Raw genomic sequence first — 13,878 nt, 5'->3', positions numbered from 1 at the left:
ATCTGCTCCCGGAGGGGATTGAACCCTTGACCTTCGCATATACTTCGGTACTGCTTATAAGTACGACGCACTAACTAACTGGGCCACGAGAGCCAGGTGCTTAAAACGTGTGTGAATGATGGAACAAAATTTTGCCACAGATATCTTTTGGAGACTAAATAATAATTCTTCACATCGTTCAAAGAATCTGCTCCCGGAGGGGATCGAACCCTCGACCTTCGCATATACTTCGGTACTGTTTATAAGTACGACGCATTAACCAACTGGGCCACGAGAGCCAGGTGCTTAAAAAGTGTGTGAATGATGGAGCAAAATTTTGCCACATATATCTTTTGGAAACTAAATAATAATTCTTCAGATCGTTCAAAGAATCTGATCGAACCCTCGACCTTCGCATATACTTCGGTACTGCTTATAAGTACGACGCACTAACCAACTGGGCCACGAGAGCCAGGTGCTTAAGAAATGTGCCAATGATGCAACAAAATTTTGCCACAGATATCTTTTGGAAACTAAATAATAATTCTTCAGATCGTTCAAAGAATCTGCTCCCGGAGGGGATCGAACCCTCGACCTTCGCATATACTTCGGTACTGCTTATAAGTACGACGCACTAACCAACTGGGCCACGAGAGCCAGGTGCTTAAAAAGTGTGTGAATGATGGAACAAAATTTTGCCACAGATATCTTTTGGAGACTAAATAATAATTCTTCACATCGTTCAAAGAATCTGCTCCCGGAGGGGATCGAACCCTCGACCTTCGCATATACTTCGGTACTGCTTATAAGTACGACGCACTAACCAACTGGGCCACGAGAGCCAGGTGCTTAAACAGTGTGTGAATGATGGAACAAAATTTTGCCACAGATATCTTTTGGAAACTAAATAATAATTCTTCACATCGTTCAAAGAATCTGCTCCCGGAGGGGATCGAACCCTCGACCTTCGCATATAGGTACTGCTTATAAGTACGACGCCCTAACCAACTGGGCCACGAGAGCCAGGTGCTTAAAACGTGCGTGAATGATGGAACAAAATTTTGCCACATATATCTCCTGGAAACTAAATGATAATTATTCAGATCGTTCAAAGAATCTGATCGAACCTCGACCTTTGCATATACTTCGGTACTGCTTATAAGTACGACGCACTAAACAACTGGGCCACGAGAGCCAGGTGCTTAAAAAGTGTGTGAATGATGGAACAAAATTTTGCCACATATATCTCCTGGAAACTAAATAATAATTCTTCAGATCGTTCAAAGAATCTGATCGAACCCTAGACCTTCGCATATACTTCGGTACTGCTTATAAGTACGACGCACTAACCAACTGGGCCACGAGAGCCAGGTGCTTAAACAGTGTGTGAATGATGGAACAAAATTTTGCCACAGATATCTTTTGGAAACTAAATAATAATTCTTCACATCGTTCAAAGAATCTGCTCCCGGAGGGGATCGAACCCTCGACCTTCGCATATACTTCGGTACTGCTTATAAGTACGACGCATTAACCAACTGGGCCACGAGAGCCAGGTGCTTAAGAAATGTGCGAATGATGCAACAGCAATTTGCCACATATATCTCCTGGAAATTAAAGGTAATTCAATATTGAAGATCGTTCAAAGAATCTGCTCCCGGAGGGGATCGAACCCTCGACCTTCGCATATACTTCGGTACTGCTTATAAGTACGACGCACTAACCAACTGAGCCACGAGAGCCAGGTGCTTAAGAAATGTGCCAATGATGCAACAAAATTTGCCACAGATATCTTTGGAAACTAAATAATAATTCTTCAGATCGTTCAAAAATCTGATCGAACCCTCGACCTTCGCATATACTTCAGTACTGCTTATAAGTACGACGCATAACCAACTGGCCACGAGAGCCAGGTGCTTAAGTGTGAATGATGCAACAAAATTTTGCCACAGATATCTTTTGGAAACTAAATAATAATTCTTCACATCGTTCAAAGAATCTGCTCCCGGAGGGGATCGAACCCTCGACCTTCGCATATACTTCGGTACTGCTTATAAGTACGACGCACTAACCAACTGAGCCACGAGAGCCAGGTGCTTAAGAAATGTGCCAATGATGCAACAAAATTTTGCCACAGATATCTTTTGGAAACTAAATAATAATTCTTCAGATCGTTCAAAGAATCTGCTCCCGGAGGGGATTGAACCCTCGACCTTCGCATATACTTCGGTACTGCTTATAAGTACGACGCACTAACCAACTGGGCCACGAGAGCCAGGTGCTTAAAAAGTGTGTGAATGATGGAGCAAAATTTTGCCACAGATATCTCCTGGAAACTAAATAATAATTCTTCAGATCGTTCAAAGAATCTGCTCCCGGAGGGGATCGAACCCTCGACCTTCGCATATACTTCGGTACTGCTTATAAGTACGACGCACTAACCAACTGGGCCACGAGAGCCAGGTGCTTAAAAAATGTGCGAATGATGCAACAAAATTTTGCCACAGATATCTTTTGGAAACTAAATAATAATTCTTCAGATCGTTCAAAGAATCTGATCGAACCCTCGACCTTCGCATATACTTCGGTACTGCTTATAAGTACGACGCACTAACCAACTGGGCCACGAGAGCCAGGTGCTTAAACGTGTGTGAATGATGGAAAAAATTTTGCCACAGATATCTTTTGGAAACTAAATAATAATTCTTCACATCGTTCAAAGAATCTGCTCCCGGAGGGGATCGAACCCTCGACCTTCGCATATACTTCGGTACTGCTTATAAGTACGACGCACTAACCAACTGGGCCACGAGAGCCAGGTGCTTAAAACGTGTGTGAATGATGGAACAAAATTTTGCCACAGATATCTTGGAAACTAAAATAATTCTTCAGATCGTTCAAAGAATCTGATCGAACCCTCGACCTTCGCATATACTTCGGTACTGCTTATAAGTACGACGCACTAACCAACTGGGCCACGAGAGCCAGGTGCTTAAAACGTGTGTGAATGATGGAACAAAATTTTGCCACAGATATCTTTTGGAAACTAAATAATAATTCTTCACATCGTTCAAAGAATCTGCTCCCGGAGGGGATCGAACCCTCGACCTTCGCATATACTTCGGTACTGCTTATAAGTACGACGCACTAACCAACTGGCCACGAGAGCCAGGTGCTTAAAAAGTGTGAATGATGGAACAAAATTTTGCCACAGATATCTTTTGGAAACTAAATAATAATTCTTCAGATCGTTCAAAGAATCTGCTCCCGGAGGGGATCGAACCCTCGACCTTCGCATATACTTCGGTACTGCTTATAAGTACGACGCACTAACCAACTGGGCCACGAGAGCCAGGTGCTTAAAAAGTGTGTGAATGATGGAGCAAAATTTTGCCACAGATATCTTGGAAACTAAATAATAATTCTTCATATCGTTCAAAGAATCTGCTCCCGGAGGGGATCGAACCCTCGACCTTCGCATATACTTCGGTACTGCTTATAAGTACGACGCACTAACCAACTGGGCCACGAGAGCCAGGCTTAAAAATGTGTGAATGATGCAACAAAATTTTGCCACAGATATCTTTTGGAAACTAAATAATAATTCTTCATCACGTTCAAAGAATCTGCTCCCGGAGGGGATCGAACCCTCGACCTTCGCATATACTTCGGTACTGCTTATAAGTACGACGCACTAACCAACTGGGCCACGAGAGCCAGGTGCTTAAAACGTGTGTGAATGATGGAACAAAATTTTGCCACAGATATCTGGAAACTAAATATAATTCTTCAGATCGTTCAAAGAATCTGATCGAACCTCGACCTTTGCATATACTTCGGTACTGCTTATAAGTACGACGCACTAACCAACTGGGCCACGAGAGCCAGGTGCTTAAAACGTGTGTGAATGATGGAACAAAATTTTGCCACATATATCTTTGGAAACTAAATATAATTCTTCAGATCGTTCAAAGAATCTGATCGAACCCTCGACCTTCGCATATACTTCGGTACTGCTTATAAGTACGACGCACTAACCAACTGGGCCACGAGAGCCAGGTGCTTAAAAGTGTGTGAATGATGGAGCAAAATTTTGCCACAGATATCCTGGAAACTAAATAATAATTCTTCAATCGTTCAAAGAATCTGCTCCCGGAGGGGATCGAACCCTCGACCTTCGCATATACTTCGGTACTGCTTATAAGTACGACGCACTAACCAACTGGGCCACGAGAGCCAGGTGCTTAAGAAATGTGCGAATGATGCAACAAATTTGCCACAGATATCTTTTGGAAACTAAATAATAATTCTTCAGATCGTTCAAAGAATCTGATCGAACCCTCGACCTTCGCATATACTTCGGTACTGCTTATAAGTACGACGCACTAACCAACTGGGCCACGAGAGCCAGGTGCTTAAACGTGTGTGAATGATGGAAAAAATTTTGCCACAGATCTTTTGGAAACTAAATAATAATTCTTCACATCGTTCAAAGAATCTGCTCCCGGAGGGGATCGAACCCTCGACCTTCGCATATACTTCGGTACTGCTTATAAGTACGACGCACTAACCAACTGGGCCACGAGAGCCAGGTGCTTAAAACGTGTGTGAATGATGGAACAAAATTTTGCCACATATATCTCCTGGAAACTAAATAAATTCTTCAGATCGTTCAAAGAATCTGATCGAACCTCGACCTTCGCGATATTCGTGCATATACTTCGGTACTGCTTATAAGTACGACGCACTAACCAACTGGGCCACGAGAGCCAGGTGCTTAAAACGTGTGTGAATGATGGAACAAAATTTTGCCACAGATATCTTTTGGAAACTAAATAATAATTCTTCACATCGTTCAAAGAATCTGCTCCCGGAGGGGATCGAACCCTCGACCTTCGCATATACTTCGGTACTGCTTATAAGTACGACGCACTAACCAACTGGGCCACGAGAGCCAGGTGCTTAAAACGTGTGTGAATGATGGAACAAAATTTTGCCACAGATATCTTTTGGAAACTAAATAATAATTCTTCTCATCGTTCAAAGAATCTGCTCCCGGAGGGGATCGAACCCTCGACCTTCGCATATACTTCGGTACTGCTTATAAGTACGACGCACTAACCAACTGAGCCACGAGAGCCAGGTGCTTAAGAAATGTGCCAATGATGCAACAAAATTTTGCCACAGATATCTTTTGGAAACTAAATAATAATTCTTCAGATCGTTCAAAGAATCTGCTCCCGGAGGGGATTGAACCCTCGACCTTCGCATATACTTCGGTACTGCTTATAAGTACGACGCACTAACCAACTGGGCCACGAGAGCCAGGTGCTTAAACAGTGTGTGAATGATGGAACAAAATTTTGCCACAGATATCTCCTGGAAACTAAATAATAATTCTTCACATCGTTCAAAGAATCTGCTCCTGGAGGGGATCGAACCCTCGACCTTCGCATATACTTCAGTACTGCTTATAAGTACGACGCACTAACCAACTGGGCCACGAGAGCCAGGTGCTTAAAACGTGTGTGAATGATGGAACAAAATTTTGCCACATATATCTCCTGGAAACTAAATGATAATTCTTCAGATCGTTCAAAGAATCTGATCGAACCTCGACCTTTGCATATACTTCGGTACTGCTTATAAGTACGACGCACTAACCAACTGGGCCACGAGAGCCAGGTGCTTAAAAAGTGTGTGAATGATGGAACAAAATTTTGCCACATATATCTCCTGGAAACTAAATAATAATTCTTCAGATCGTTCAAAGAATCTGATCGAACCCTAGACCTTCGCATATACTTCGGTACTGCTTATAAGTACGACGCACTAACCAACTGGGCCACGAGAGCCAGGTGCTTAAACAGTGTGTGAATGATGGAACAAAATTTTGCCACAGATGTCTTTTGGAAACTAAATAATAATTCTTCACATCGTTCAAAGAATCTGCTCCAGGAGGGGATCGAACCCTCGACCTTCGCATATACTTCGGTACTGCTTATAAGTACGACGCACTAACCAACTGGGCCACGAGAGCCAGGTGCGTAAGAAATGTGCGAATGATGCAACAAAATTTTGCCACAGATATCTTTTGGAAACTAAATAATAATTCTTCAGATCGTTCAAAGAATCTGATCGAACCCTCGACCTTCGCATATACTTCGGTACTGCTTATAAGTACGACGCACTAACCAACTGGGCCACGAGAGCCAGGTGCTTAAACACTGTGTGAATGATGGTACATTTGTGAATGAAAAACGGTATTTTGTGAATTATATCTCCTGGAAATTAAATGAGAAGTCAATCTTTGAAAAGGATCAAATAATGTGCTCTTGGAGAGGATAGAACCCCTAACCTTCGCATATACAGGGTGTATCAAAAAAAACGCAACCACTTAATATTCATGAATATCCTCTTTGTTCTACAACACAAAAGACGTTTGCCCCCTGGAATGCGAGAAAGCTTGTAATCATATTCTAGCGGCACAATCGTCGATAAACAAAGTCAGGTGCGTAAACCAACGAGCTGAATTGAAAGTATTTAACGAGTAAAATTTTACTTACAACTTATTTTATAAGGTTGACAATAAAAACTCGTTGTTCGGTTGTTAGCTGCACCATTATTAGTTTAGCTGATTTGACTATTAGCAGTTAAACTGTACGATTAGAAGCCATTTTAAAATCCCAGGGGCATAAAATCTATTGAGCTTATAAATAATATGAATTTTAGAATATTAAGTGGTTGCGTTTTTTTTGAGACACCCTGTACTTCAGAAAAACGATATGTCATGAGAAAACATTATTTTCTGACTTTTAATTTTTTAAAAATTATGTGAGTGGAAGAGAGCAACTTCGGCATCCGCAACATATGTGAGGATGGTGGTAGAGGTATATATATATATATATAACATGCGTAACTGGTGTTGTCTCCTCTTATTAACAGGAAACTGTTGCAGTGTTTTGATCCATATGTCAGGGTTTGGTCACATTTTATGTAGTTGATGTATTTAATGTATTTGTTTTTGCATTAGAGAAAAAGATTAAGTAGTATATAAGAAAATTCTTGGGGATGGATTGAATGATTGATGATCCAGAAAGTACTACATGATTGCAAGACGTGTTGAAGAAAACTGAATCCTGGAGATAGCATATAACTTCAATATTGACAATACTCAGGCAGGTAGGTATATTTGAATAAAAAATGAATCATCTGCCTCTGTTAGACTGGAATCTATTTTATTTTGTAAAGATGCAATCTTATTATTTCCTTAAATATAGAATATCCAGACATGTCAATAAATGAGGATAATATTAAAAACATATATTTTGAATACTGCTCTACAAGCTTTGCAAAATCTCACTTTTTTTTTAATGTTCCTGATGCCATTGCATATATAGTACAAAGAGACACACCAATCCCAAAAAATGATAGACCCATCAGGCCCTGGTAGATGGCTTGATCCGATGGACCTCTTAAATGTACAGGAACATTGTGGGCTTTCTAGCAATAAATGTTATAAAAAATATGAGAATTGCAGAAAAATTTTATCTTGTAACACAGCCTTTAGTTTGATACAAGGCTACAACAATCATGATGATACTGGAGAACTGTCCATCATGAGGCTAATTAAAAAACTTAGGGCCAGTTGTTTAAAGTTCTTAACTACATTTTGCATAGTTAAATCCTAGTTAACTGAGAAATACACAACTCTCATAATCTGATTGGCCATTGAATTCTGTCGTTAACTACAGTTAAAAGTTAACTAGTCTTTTTATATACAAATGCTCCCTAGTCATTAAAAATGCCGCCAACCAAACCTGAAATAACTCCTGGTACATTCGAACATTGTTCGCTCTTTTATAATATTGGTTCATAAAATTTCGAGCGAAACTTGTCATCGTCGGAGTTAACACTTAACACTACTGCAACACTTGTCTTGTGTCCTAAAACGTTTTATTAATACAAAATGTTATTATGGTAAAACTTGTACAGAAAATTATGATTAAGAAATAACACCAAAAACTTAACTTACCACTTTCAAAAAGGAGAAAAATTAACAAGAAATCGCCAAATTATATTTTCAAAGCTTTAAAGTTGTCCTTGAACCTTGAGCCCGCGTCACAAATCAAGTTACTTCATATAAGTAAAAAGAATTACACAAAAAAATTGAACCATATCTCATTTTCCTTTTGGATGTTGGTCTACCAATAGTAATGTCTTAGGTTAACAGGCTATTTAAGGCTTGAAAAACCTATCTAATAAATACAATAGAATATAAACCAATATCTCGAGTAAGGTCACAATGGACTGGATTCAAATAGCGCGACTGTGACACACAGTAGTGACCCACCAGAGAGCCGCGGAGCTGCTGCAAGAAACACAATCAAAGTTAGACACTAGGTTATTACGACTATATTTTATTACAATTTTAAATATTACAGTAAATTACATCTTAGATAGTACAATCTTTGATAGTCTCCCTGTCAATGAATTATCGGTAGATAAATATGAGCCTGAGATAATTCTTCATATTATCAAGAGATCACTCTCAGAATTGTATAATGAAGATGAAGAGATCTCATCGGGAAAATATTACAAGTTTGCAACATCTAATGCTCAAAATGGTTGACTAATTTTGTAGGTGTATATTTTTTAACCTGTGTTCTGTAATGTCTACAAATATTGTACGGATTAAAAGTCCGTGGAGATTTTTAATATGTGTCCATTTACATGATTACAATTTATTTATCAAAAAAAACTTGTTATCTTATTCATCAATATTCACATCGCGAATTAAATAGCCTACTGATAATAGTGAGGGCTCATGGAACTGACAAAGCATAAACTCTACTATAGACAACGACAACATGAATGGAGATATCATATAGAAGTATAATAATAATTACATGGAATAACAGTATTTAAGCAGTGCTTTCATGAGGCATTGATTTGAATGTGATCTTTCCACCACCGGTTGACCCACTCCCAGAATTGTTAAACCATTTTCTTGGGTTTCCGTACTGAAAATACACGTTATATTTGTATAAGAATTATCTGTATACATAAGAAAGCCTTTAGGAAGACGTTACTAGTATAGATAGTAGTAGCCTGCTGGTAGTATAGATATAGTAGTGCCCTAGACCGCTCTCATTTCAAAAAGAAATATGCAACGGAAATATGACCAACTCGCCAGCTTTTCCGAGGATTTTCAACCAATAAAAATGCTTTTGGGTAGTACGTTTATAAATTCGTCCATTGCTAGTCGCTACATAATTAATCTACATAATAAGCTCATTGATTATCAGACATCATTTTGTGTACAGATATTACCTGCATCAAAAACATGCCAGATTTCGACAGTGGATGAGTATAGGCATACGCAATCCAGCAAGCAATCACGATACAAATGAGAGCAGTAATCACAATCGCAACAGCTGCACCAGCACGTTTGCCTGACTTACGACCACCACCGCGGGATTTTGTCTTCTGATTCGCCCTGTTTCCATTAATATTGTTTTCAGTTTTCGGCTGTTTTGACGAATTTGAGCTCTTAGGTTTGACAGTTCTCACGATTGAGCTCTTAGGTTTGACAGTTCCAATCGCACGACACTAAGAAGTATTTGAATGTGAAGGTTTACTACATATTATTGTGGAGATATGTTGCGGTCTTACAACATACATATTGAATGGATAAATTTCATATCTGTATTCAGGTCTCCAACATAAGTCTTCACTGCTTTTAATACGAACAAAATTTGACCGGTTCTTAACAGCAATCCGGTATCGTGTAAAGTGAGTTTAAATCTCACGACAATTTACCTTTGTTACACTGTATCGATTGCATCTATATACGAGCCAATCATGTCGGTGGCGGTCGATTCCATCAGAGCATCTGCAGAGCGGAAATAACATGAATTGTTTCATTTGTTTGTACATTATATACCTTAACAGTAAATTGCATAACTTGAAGATAATCTGCTACGATCCATGACAAGGTTCCATCCAAAAATCATTTAAAAACTGCAGTAACATAAAGAAGTTTCCTTTCCATCTTAATAATATATCTTAATAATAATGTGTATTTTAGGTGACTTTCTACCCAAAAATGAATTGTTGTTGTTGGTCTTACCTCCCTATCTTAGGACACCATCTACATGAAAACTGTGTTTTGCTGTTCATGCAAGAATCACAAGACTTGTACATAATGCAATCTTCAAAAGAAAGAAAATATATCAATATACTGCATGGCACATAGCAATTAAAATATCGTTATACTACCAGACAGCTTCCCCTCAAACAACTGATCTATATTCCTGCGCTTTCTTTATCCTTTAGATGAATAAACTTTTTTTGATCACAATTCTTACTTGGTAACGGTGTCATAACAAAAGCAGATCCACTTTTTGCTAGTTCCTTTCCAAGCTTAATTTGATGGTATCGATAATAGATGTAATAAATAATTCTCGTGTCTGAAATATAACAAAAACTGAGTTGTACATTTCACTCATGTCAATTTCCATTTTACTTTAGTATAGAAATTGTTTAATATTTCCAGGGCAAATATATGAATATGCAATCCAGGTATATTTCTATATGTAGTGTAAGATAACTATGATTTGCAGACCAGCTCATGTGTAGGCTCGTGTGTGAATTTATACTTACAGAATTTTCCTTCTATAAAGAATAATCCATAACGTACATAACGAACAACATAGCTATCAGACAGACCAACACGAACAGGAAAAGTGTTATTCTTTATTTTACTAACAGCGACAGGGATCTAAGGAAAAAATTGCGTGTCAACGTTTTTGGAATTTAGAAAGACTGAGGTAAGATCTAAATGGGTTTGTTCTTGACATTTCTTTTATACGATACCAAGGTAATTTTATAAAAAGTATAGCTTACATTTTTATAAGCAAAAATTATTGTACCATTCTTCAGAACAGAGCATTGGAAGGAAAATGTACCCGCTGATCAGAAAGAAGAAATTAAAGTAAATATTTTTTTAAATATCGTATTCTATAGAATATATCAATCATATTTATATTACAAATCATTAAGGTATTTTCTGCAAATATTGGATTCAAAACACGTGATTTTAGAAGAAGCAAACCTTGTTGATTTTGTAACTTTAAATTTTTCCATTCCACGGTGAAACGATCACCTACACAATGAATATACCAGTTGAACTGAAGTTGATAGTTAGAATGGCAATAATTTTAGAAATAATCCAATTTGTAATATTTCAGTTGACGCTTAAGTGTTGTACGAGAATTACTGGGCCGTATTTTTCGTATTTAGGTACATCAAAATCCCGTATAAAACAAGAATATTGTACGGTACCTGTGTCAACATAATGTATAGAGGTCTCATTATGAAGATGAGCGCCAAAATCCGCCATAAGTGGCGCAACATATTGCATTGATGCATTAAACTTGTGCATTTCCTCACCCAAAAACAAGTATCCTGGAAAAATGAGATACAACATATATTTATAACATATTTCAAGACACCTGGAAGAATAATCCCGCCTTTATTGAACCTCCTCCTTAAATTAATTTTATTCAACTATTTCAATATGAAACTGTGAACGACGATTTTGTACCTTTATTTGTGATAGTGATTTTATTAATTTCATGTCCATAGTAAGGGAATGTGAATGAGGTTTTGATGGTCTAAATAAGAAAAATCAACTAGAATTTGGCAAAGCTGTAGATAATAAAAAGGTTAAAATCAGTGCCACATAATTGCATTAACAGACCTCAGAATACCGCAAATTCTTCGTTAAGTGAACTTGTAGCTTTGGTTGTGCACTACCGTCGTTCACGTCGAACCACCATCTTCCACCAGATGAAAAATAACGCGATGTAAAATATCTGTGGTTATCCTATACCACAAGGCATAATTATACGTCACTCAAACCAGTATCGGCGCATACGATTCTTACCCAAAAAAGAATTAAGTAACAAGAACGCGCGCTTACTTGTTATTGAGTCACGCGATGCAATGCTATATATTAATACGATGATTGCGCGATTTGTTATTATATAAGCAGTTAAATCACCTGAGAAAAGGTTGTATTCGTTCCATTAGTGTAGTTGACTGGCATTTGTGTTGTACCATTGTTTCTAGGTGTAGTCGTCCAAGGTATTGAGGGACGATTTGTTTTTCTATTTGCAGTTGTAGAGTGGTTTGTTTTAGCTTGACCAGTTGTACTCGAAGAAGGCTGACCGGTCGTGTTAAGAAAGGGCTGGCGAGTTGGTAGTTTTGTACTTGCAGTAGCATATGATGTTTTTGGATTCGTGGTATTCTGTGTTGTTTTTACAGAGGTGGATGGACTGGCAGTTGACGATAAATTAGCACCAAATGCGGATCTTTTGATGATGTTATGACTTATCAGAAACTTTGTTTCCGCCAGTTTGCCATAATCATAAACATCATAGTACACTAAACAGTAGAAAAGATTCAATAATTAGATTACAAGCTGGAGATTTCTATGTGGTGATAGTTCATATGCAAATTCTTACGACGCGATTTTTGTTGTTCAATTTTAGCTGTTCAAAGTCCTTGCGTTTGCAATGTCATTTTTATATAAGCGATTTTATTCGGCAGACTGCGATCGGAATATATCAAAACAGTTTGATATTTGCCGATTAAAATCGGTGAATTTATTTATTTTATTTCAGAAAGACGCATTAATTAAAACTTGCGACAATTACCAAAATTTCAGTGAAAATGGCTGTCGCTCGTCGTGTACTAGTTCATATGTCCATATGTAATGGACCTCAAGTTATATAAAAATAAAGTAAATTGAGTGGAAAAATAAAACGTAAAATCATCGAAGCTACAGATTCTGGGCACAGACCTCCAAATCAATATTGCTTTACGTCAGCCCTTCGGATATAAATTATTCTGTATGTTATTATAATTTATGCAGGTTCCACCCTGCATAACACAGACTAGTACCTAGTCCTCTTTAGCGCGTTGCATTCTTTTTGGACTAGGCTGTGCAATGTCAATGTGCATAACAACTGAATGTTTTCTCTTCATATACTGCCTAACTGCCTAATATACTGCCTGTTTTATTTATTTAGATTAGCTACTATGATTTTGTGGCATATGGTTCGTTTCTTGTATCGCCAGATAAACATCCGTGTTAAGGAAAGGACTTCTAAAATAGTGACACAGACACACTAGAACAGACAACTTTAATCACAAGCCTCTGGTCACAGGCGGCAGTGTATATTATAAATTATACATACATATACGTCAATCGCTTTTTATGAAGTGAAGTAGTTCGTACATATTTATCTATCTATAAGCTACAATTTCTTTGTTAATATGATTGCTTTCTTTGCAACAATTTTCATTGTAAATTGAAAACATTTACTTTATATTATTGATATTACAAGCCGCCTATAAAGACATTGAATTTCGTATGCTAAAAATAATACCTGCCTCAGTTTGACAGTAATTCAGTAATATTCCGAATAAACAAGATATCACATTGACCTGAGTATATTTCAAGACAAGATGAAGTTTGAGAACAAAGACCTGTTTTGAGTATGTAATTTAAACCGTATGATATTCAAGATGGCCAAGTATTATTTATTCTAACTTATTTATACCCTAACCTTAGTCTTACCTTTATATTCACGGCAAAATCCTATGACAAAAACGTTTGATAAAATACACAATAACAGGATAATAGTAATCATCGTGATTATATACTGTTTCTATTAAAAATGAAGCATTCGTATTTATATTTCTTATCTTGGAGTCCACAGATGCTGAGATGGCAGAGATGCGAAATGATATTTTGTTTACATTATGTATTTTATGTATACAAATTATATAACCGCGTTAGTAACGAGGGTGACTTAAGGTGGCTCGTTG

General features: G+C 37.7%; 1 protein-coding gene, 2 long non-coding RNA genes and 22 other non-coding genes across 25 annotated transcripts; all 25 read right to left on the bottom strand.

The window, feature by feature from the left end:
* Positions 1-3: 3 nt before the first annotated feature.
* Trnai-uau lies at positions 4-93 on the bottom strand. The gene is given in 2 exon segments: positions 4-39; positions 56-93. It is a non-coding gene; the product is annotated as a tRNA-Ile (tRNA).
* On the bottom strand, positions 48-1,751 carry LOC114527206. The gene is made up of 3 exons (XR_003687394.1): positions 1,286-1,751; positions 390-944; positions 48-216 (listed from the first exon to the last, which is right to left on the bottom strand). It is a non-coding gene; the product is annotated as an uncharacterized LOC114527206 (long non-coding RNA).
* On the bottom strand, positions 189-278 carry Trnai-uau. Its single transcript is given in 2 exon segments — positions 189-224; positions 241-278. It is a non-coding gene; the product is annotated as a tRNA-Ile (tRNA).
* On the bottom strand, positions 547-636 carry Trnai-uau. Its single transcript is given in 2 exon segments — positions 547-582; positions 599-636. It is a non-coding gene; the product is annotated as a tRNA-Ile (tRNA).
* Trnai-uau lies at positions 732-821 on the bottom strand. Its single transcript is given in 2 exon segments — positions 732-767; positions 784-821. It is a non-coding gene; the product is annotated as a tRNA-Ile (tRNA).
* Positions 917-1,002, bottom strand: Trnai-uau. Its single transcript is given in 2 exon segments — positions 917-952; positions 965-1,002. It is a non-coding gene; the product is annotated as a tRNA-Ile (tRNA).
* On the bottom strand, positions 1,443-1,532 carry Trnai-uau. The gene is given in 2 exon segments: positions 1,443-1,478; positions 1,495-1,532. It is a non-coding gene; the product is annotated as a tRNA-Ile (tRNA).
* Positions 1,632-1,721, bottom strand: Trnai-uau. Its single transcript is given in 2 exon segments — positions 1,632-1,667; positions 1,684-1,721. It is a non-coding gene; the product is annotated as a tRNA-Ile (tRNA).
* A 228-nt stretch (positions 1,752-1,979) lies between the features above and the next one.
* On the bottom strand, positions 1,980-2,069 carry Trnai-uau. Its single transcript is given in 2 exon segments — positions 1,980-2,015; positions 2,032-2,069. It is a non-coding gene; the product is annotated as a tRNA-Ile (tRNA).
* A 95-nt stretch (positions 2,070-2,164) lies between these two features.
* Positions 2,165-2,254, bottom strand: Trnai-uau. The gene is given in 2 exon segments: positions 2,165-2,200; positions 2,217-2,254. It is a non-coding gene; the product is annotated as a tRNA-Ile (tRNA).
* Positions 2,255-2,349: 95 nt separating this feature from the next.
* Trnai-uau lies at positions 2,350-2,439 on the bottom strand. Its single transcript is given in 2 exon segments — positions 2,350-2,385; positions 2,402-2,439. It is a non-coding gene; the product is annotated as a tRNA-Ile (tRNA).
* A 266-nt stretch (positions 2,440-2,705) lies between these two features.
* Positions 2,706-2,795, bottom strand: Trnai-uau. The gene is given in 2 exon segments: positions 2,706-2,741; positions 2,758-2,795. It is a non-coding gene; the product is annotated as a tRNA-Ile (tRNA).
* A 264-nt stretch (positions 2,796-3,059) lies between these two features.
* Positions 3,060-3,148, bottom strand: Trnai-uau. Its single transcript is given in 2 exon segments — positions 3,060-3,095; positions 3,112-3,148. It is a non-coding gene; the product is annotated as a tRNA-Ile (tRNA).
* A 93-nt stretch (positions 3,149-3,241) lies between these two features.
* Trnai-uau lies at positions 3,242-3,331 on the bottom strand. The gene is given in 2 exon segments: positions 3,242-3,277; positions 3,294-3,331. It is a non-coding gene; the product is annotated as a tRNA-Ile (tRNA).
* A 93-nt stretch (positions 3,332-3,424) lies between these two features.
* Positions 3,425-3,514, bottom strand: Trnai-uau. The gene is given in 2 exon segments: positions 3,425-3,460; positions 3,477-3,514. It is a non-coding gene; the product is annotated as a tRNA-Ile (tRNA).
* A 92-nt stretch (positions 3,515-3,606) lies between these two features.
* On the bottom strand, positions 3,607-3,696 carry Trnai-uau. Its single transcript is given in 2 exon segments — positions 3,607-3,642; positions 3,659-3,696. It is a non-coding gene; the product is annotated as a tRNA-Ile (tRNA).
* Positions 3,697-4,126: 430 nt separating this feature from the next.
* On the bottom strand, positions 4,127-4,216 carry Trnai-uau. Its single transcript is given in 2 exon segments — positions 4,127-4,162; positions 4,179-4,216. It is a non-coding gene; the product is annotated as a tRNA-Ile (tRNA).
* A 262-nt stretch (positions 4,217-4,478) lies between these two features.
* Positions 4,479-4,568, bottom strand: Trnai-uau. Its single transcript is given in 2 exon segments — positions 4,479-4,514; positions 4,531-4,568. It is a non-coding gene; the product is annotated as a tRNA-Ile (tRNA).
* Positions 4,569-4,844: 276 nt separating this feature from the next.
* On the bottom strand, positions 4,845-4,934 carry Trnai-uau. The gene is given in 2 exon segments: positions 4,845-4,880; positions 4,897-4,934. It is a non-coding gene; the product is annotated as a tRNA-Ile (tRNA).
* A 95-nt stretch (positions 4,935-5,029) lies between these two features.
* On the bottom strand, positions 5,030-5,119 carry Trnai-uau. Its single transcript is given in 2 exon segments — positions 5,030-5,065; positions 5,082-5,119. It is a non-coding gene; the product is annotated as a tRNA-Ile (tRNA).
* A 95-nt stretch (positions 5,120-5,214) lies between these two features.
* Trnai-uau lies at positions 5,215-5,304 on the bottom strand. Its single transcript is given in 2 exon segments — positions 5,215-5,250; positions 5,267-5,304. It is a non-coding gene; the product is annotated as a tRNA-Ile (tRNA).
* A 95-nt stretch (positions 5,305-5,399) lies between these two features.
* Trnai-uau lies at positions 5,400-5,489 on the bottom strand. The gene is given in 2 exon segments: positions 5,400-5,435; positions 5,452-5,489. It is a non-coding gene; the product is annotated as a tRNA-Ile (tRNA).
* Positions 5,490-5,929: 440 nt separating this feature from the next.
* On the bottom strand, positions 5,930-6,019 carry Trnai-uau. Its single transcript is given in 2 exon segments — positions 5,930-5,965; positions 5,982-6,019. It is a non-coding gene; the product is annotated as a tRNA-Ile (tRNA).
* A 1,050-nt stretch (positions 6,020-7,069) lies between these two features.
* LOC114527267 lies at positions 7,070-8,094 on the bottom strand. Its single transcript, XR_003687399.1, has 3 exons — positions 8,015-8,094; positions 7,800-7,925; positions 7,070-7,482 (listed from the first exon to the last, which is right to left on the bottom strand). It is a non-coding gene; the product is annotated as an uncharacterized LOC114527267 (long non-coding RNA).
* A 301-nt stretch (positions 8,095-8,395) lies between these two features.
* LOC114527133 (plexin domain-containing protein 2-like) lies at positions 8,396-13,798 on the bottom strand. Its single transcript, XM_028548764.1, has 13 exons — positions 13,628-13,798; positions 12,047-12,429; positions 11,744-11,869; positions 11,588-11,657; positions 11,326-11,448; positions 11,096-11,146; positions 10,888-10,952; positions 10,645-10,762; positions 10,350-10,451; positions 10,112-10,193; positions 9,802-9,874; positions 9,313-9,591; positions 8,396-9,002 (listed from the first exon to the last, which is right to left on the bottom strand). The coding sequence occupies exons 1-13, from the start codon at positions 13,698-13,700 to the stop codon at positions 8,904-8,906; spliced, it is 1,644 nt and encodes a 547-aa protein (XP_028404565.1). The 5' UTR covers positions 13,701-13,798; the 3' UTR covers positions 8,396-8,903.
* Positions 13,799-13,878: the final 80 nt, after the last annotated feature.

This window comes from Dendronephthya gigantea, unplaced genomic scaffold (genome assembly GCF_004324835.1).
Source record: "Dendronephthya gigantea isolate DGI-Jeju-01 unplaced genomic scaffold, DenGig_1.0 000043F, whole genome shotgun sequence".
Taxonomy (NCBI): domain Eukaryota; kingdom Metazoa; phylum Cnidaria; class Anthozoa; order Malacalcyonacea; family Nephtheidae; genus Dendronephthya; species Dendronephthya gigantea.
Note: the sequence above shows the minus strand (reverse complement) of the source record. Positions and strands in the feature narration are given on the sequence as shown.

What these genes read in the sequence shown, in the direction of transcription:
- LOC114527133 (XM_028548764.1), bottom strand. Translation starts at nt 13,700, where the DNA reads ATGATTACTATTATCCTGTTATTGTGTATTTTATCAAACGTTTTTGTC. An exon ending in ATTTTGCCGTGAATATAAAG is followed by an intron (nt 12,430 to 13,627) that starts GTAAGACTAAGG and finishes TCTACTGTTTAG; the next exon opens with TGTACTATGATGTTTATGAT. An exon ending in AATCACTATCACAAATAAAG is followed by an intron (nt 11,449 to 11,587) that starts GTACAAAATCGT and finishes TCATTTTTCCAG; the next exon opens with GATACTTGTTTTTGGGTGAG.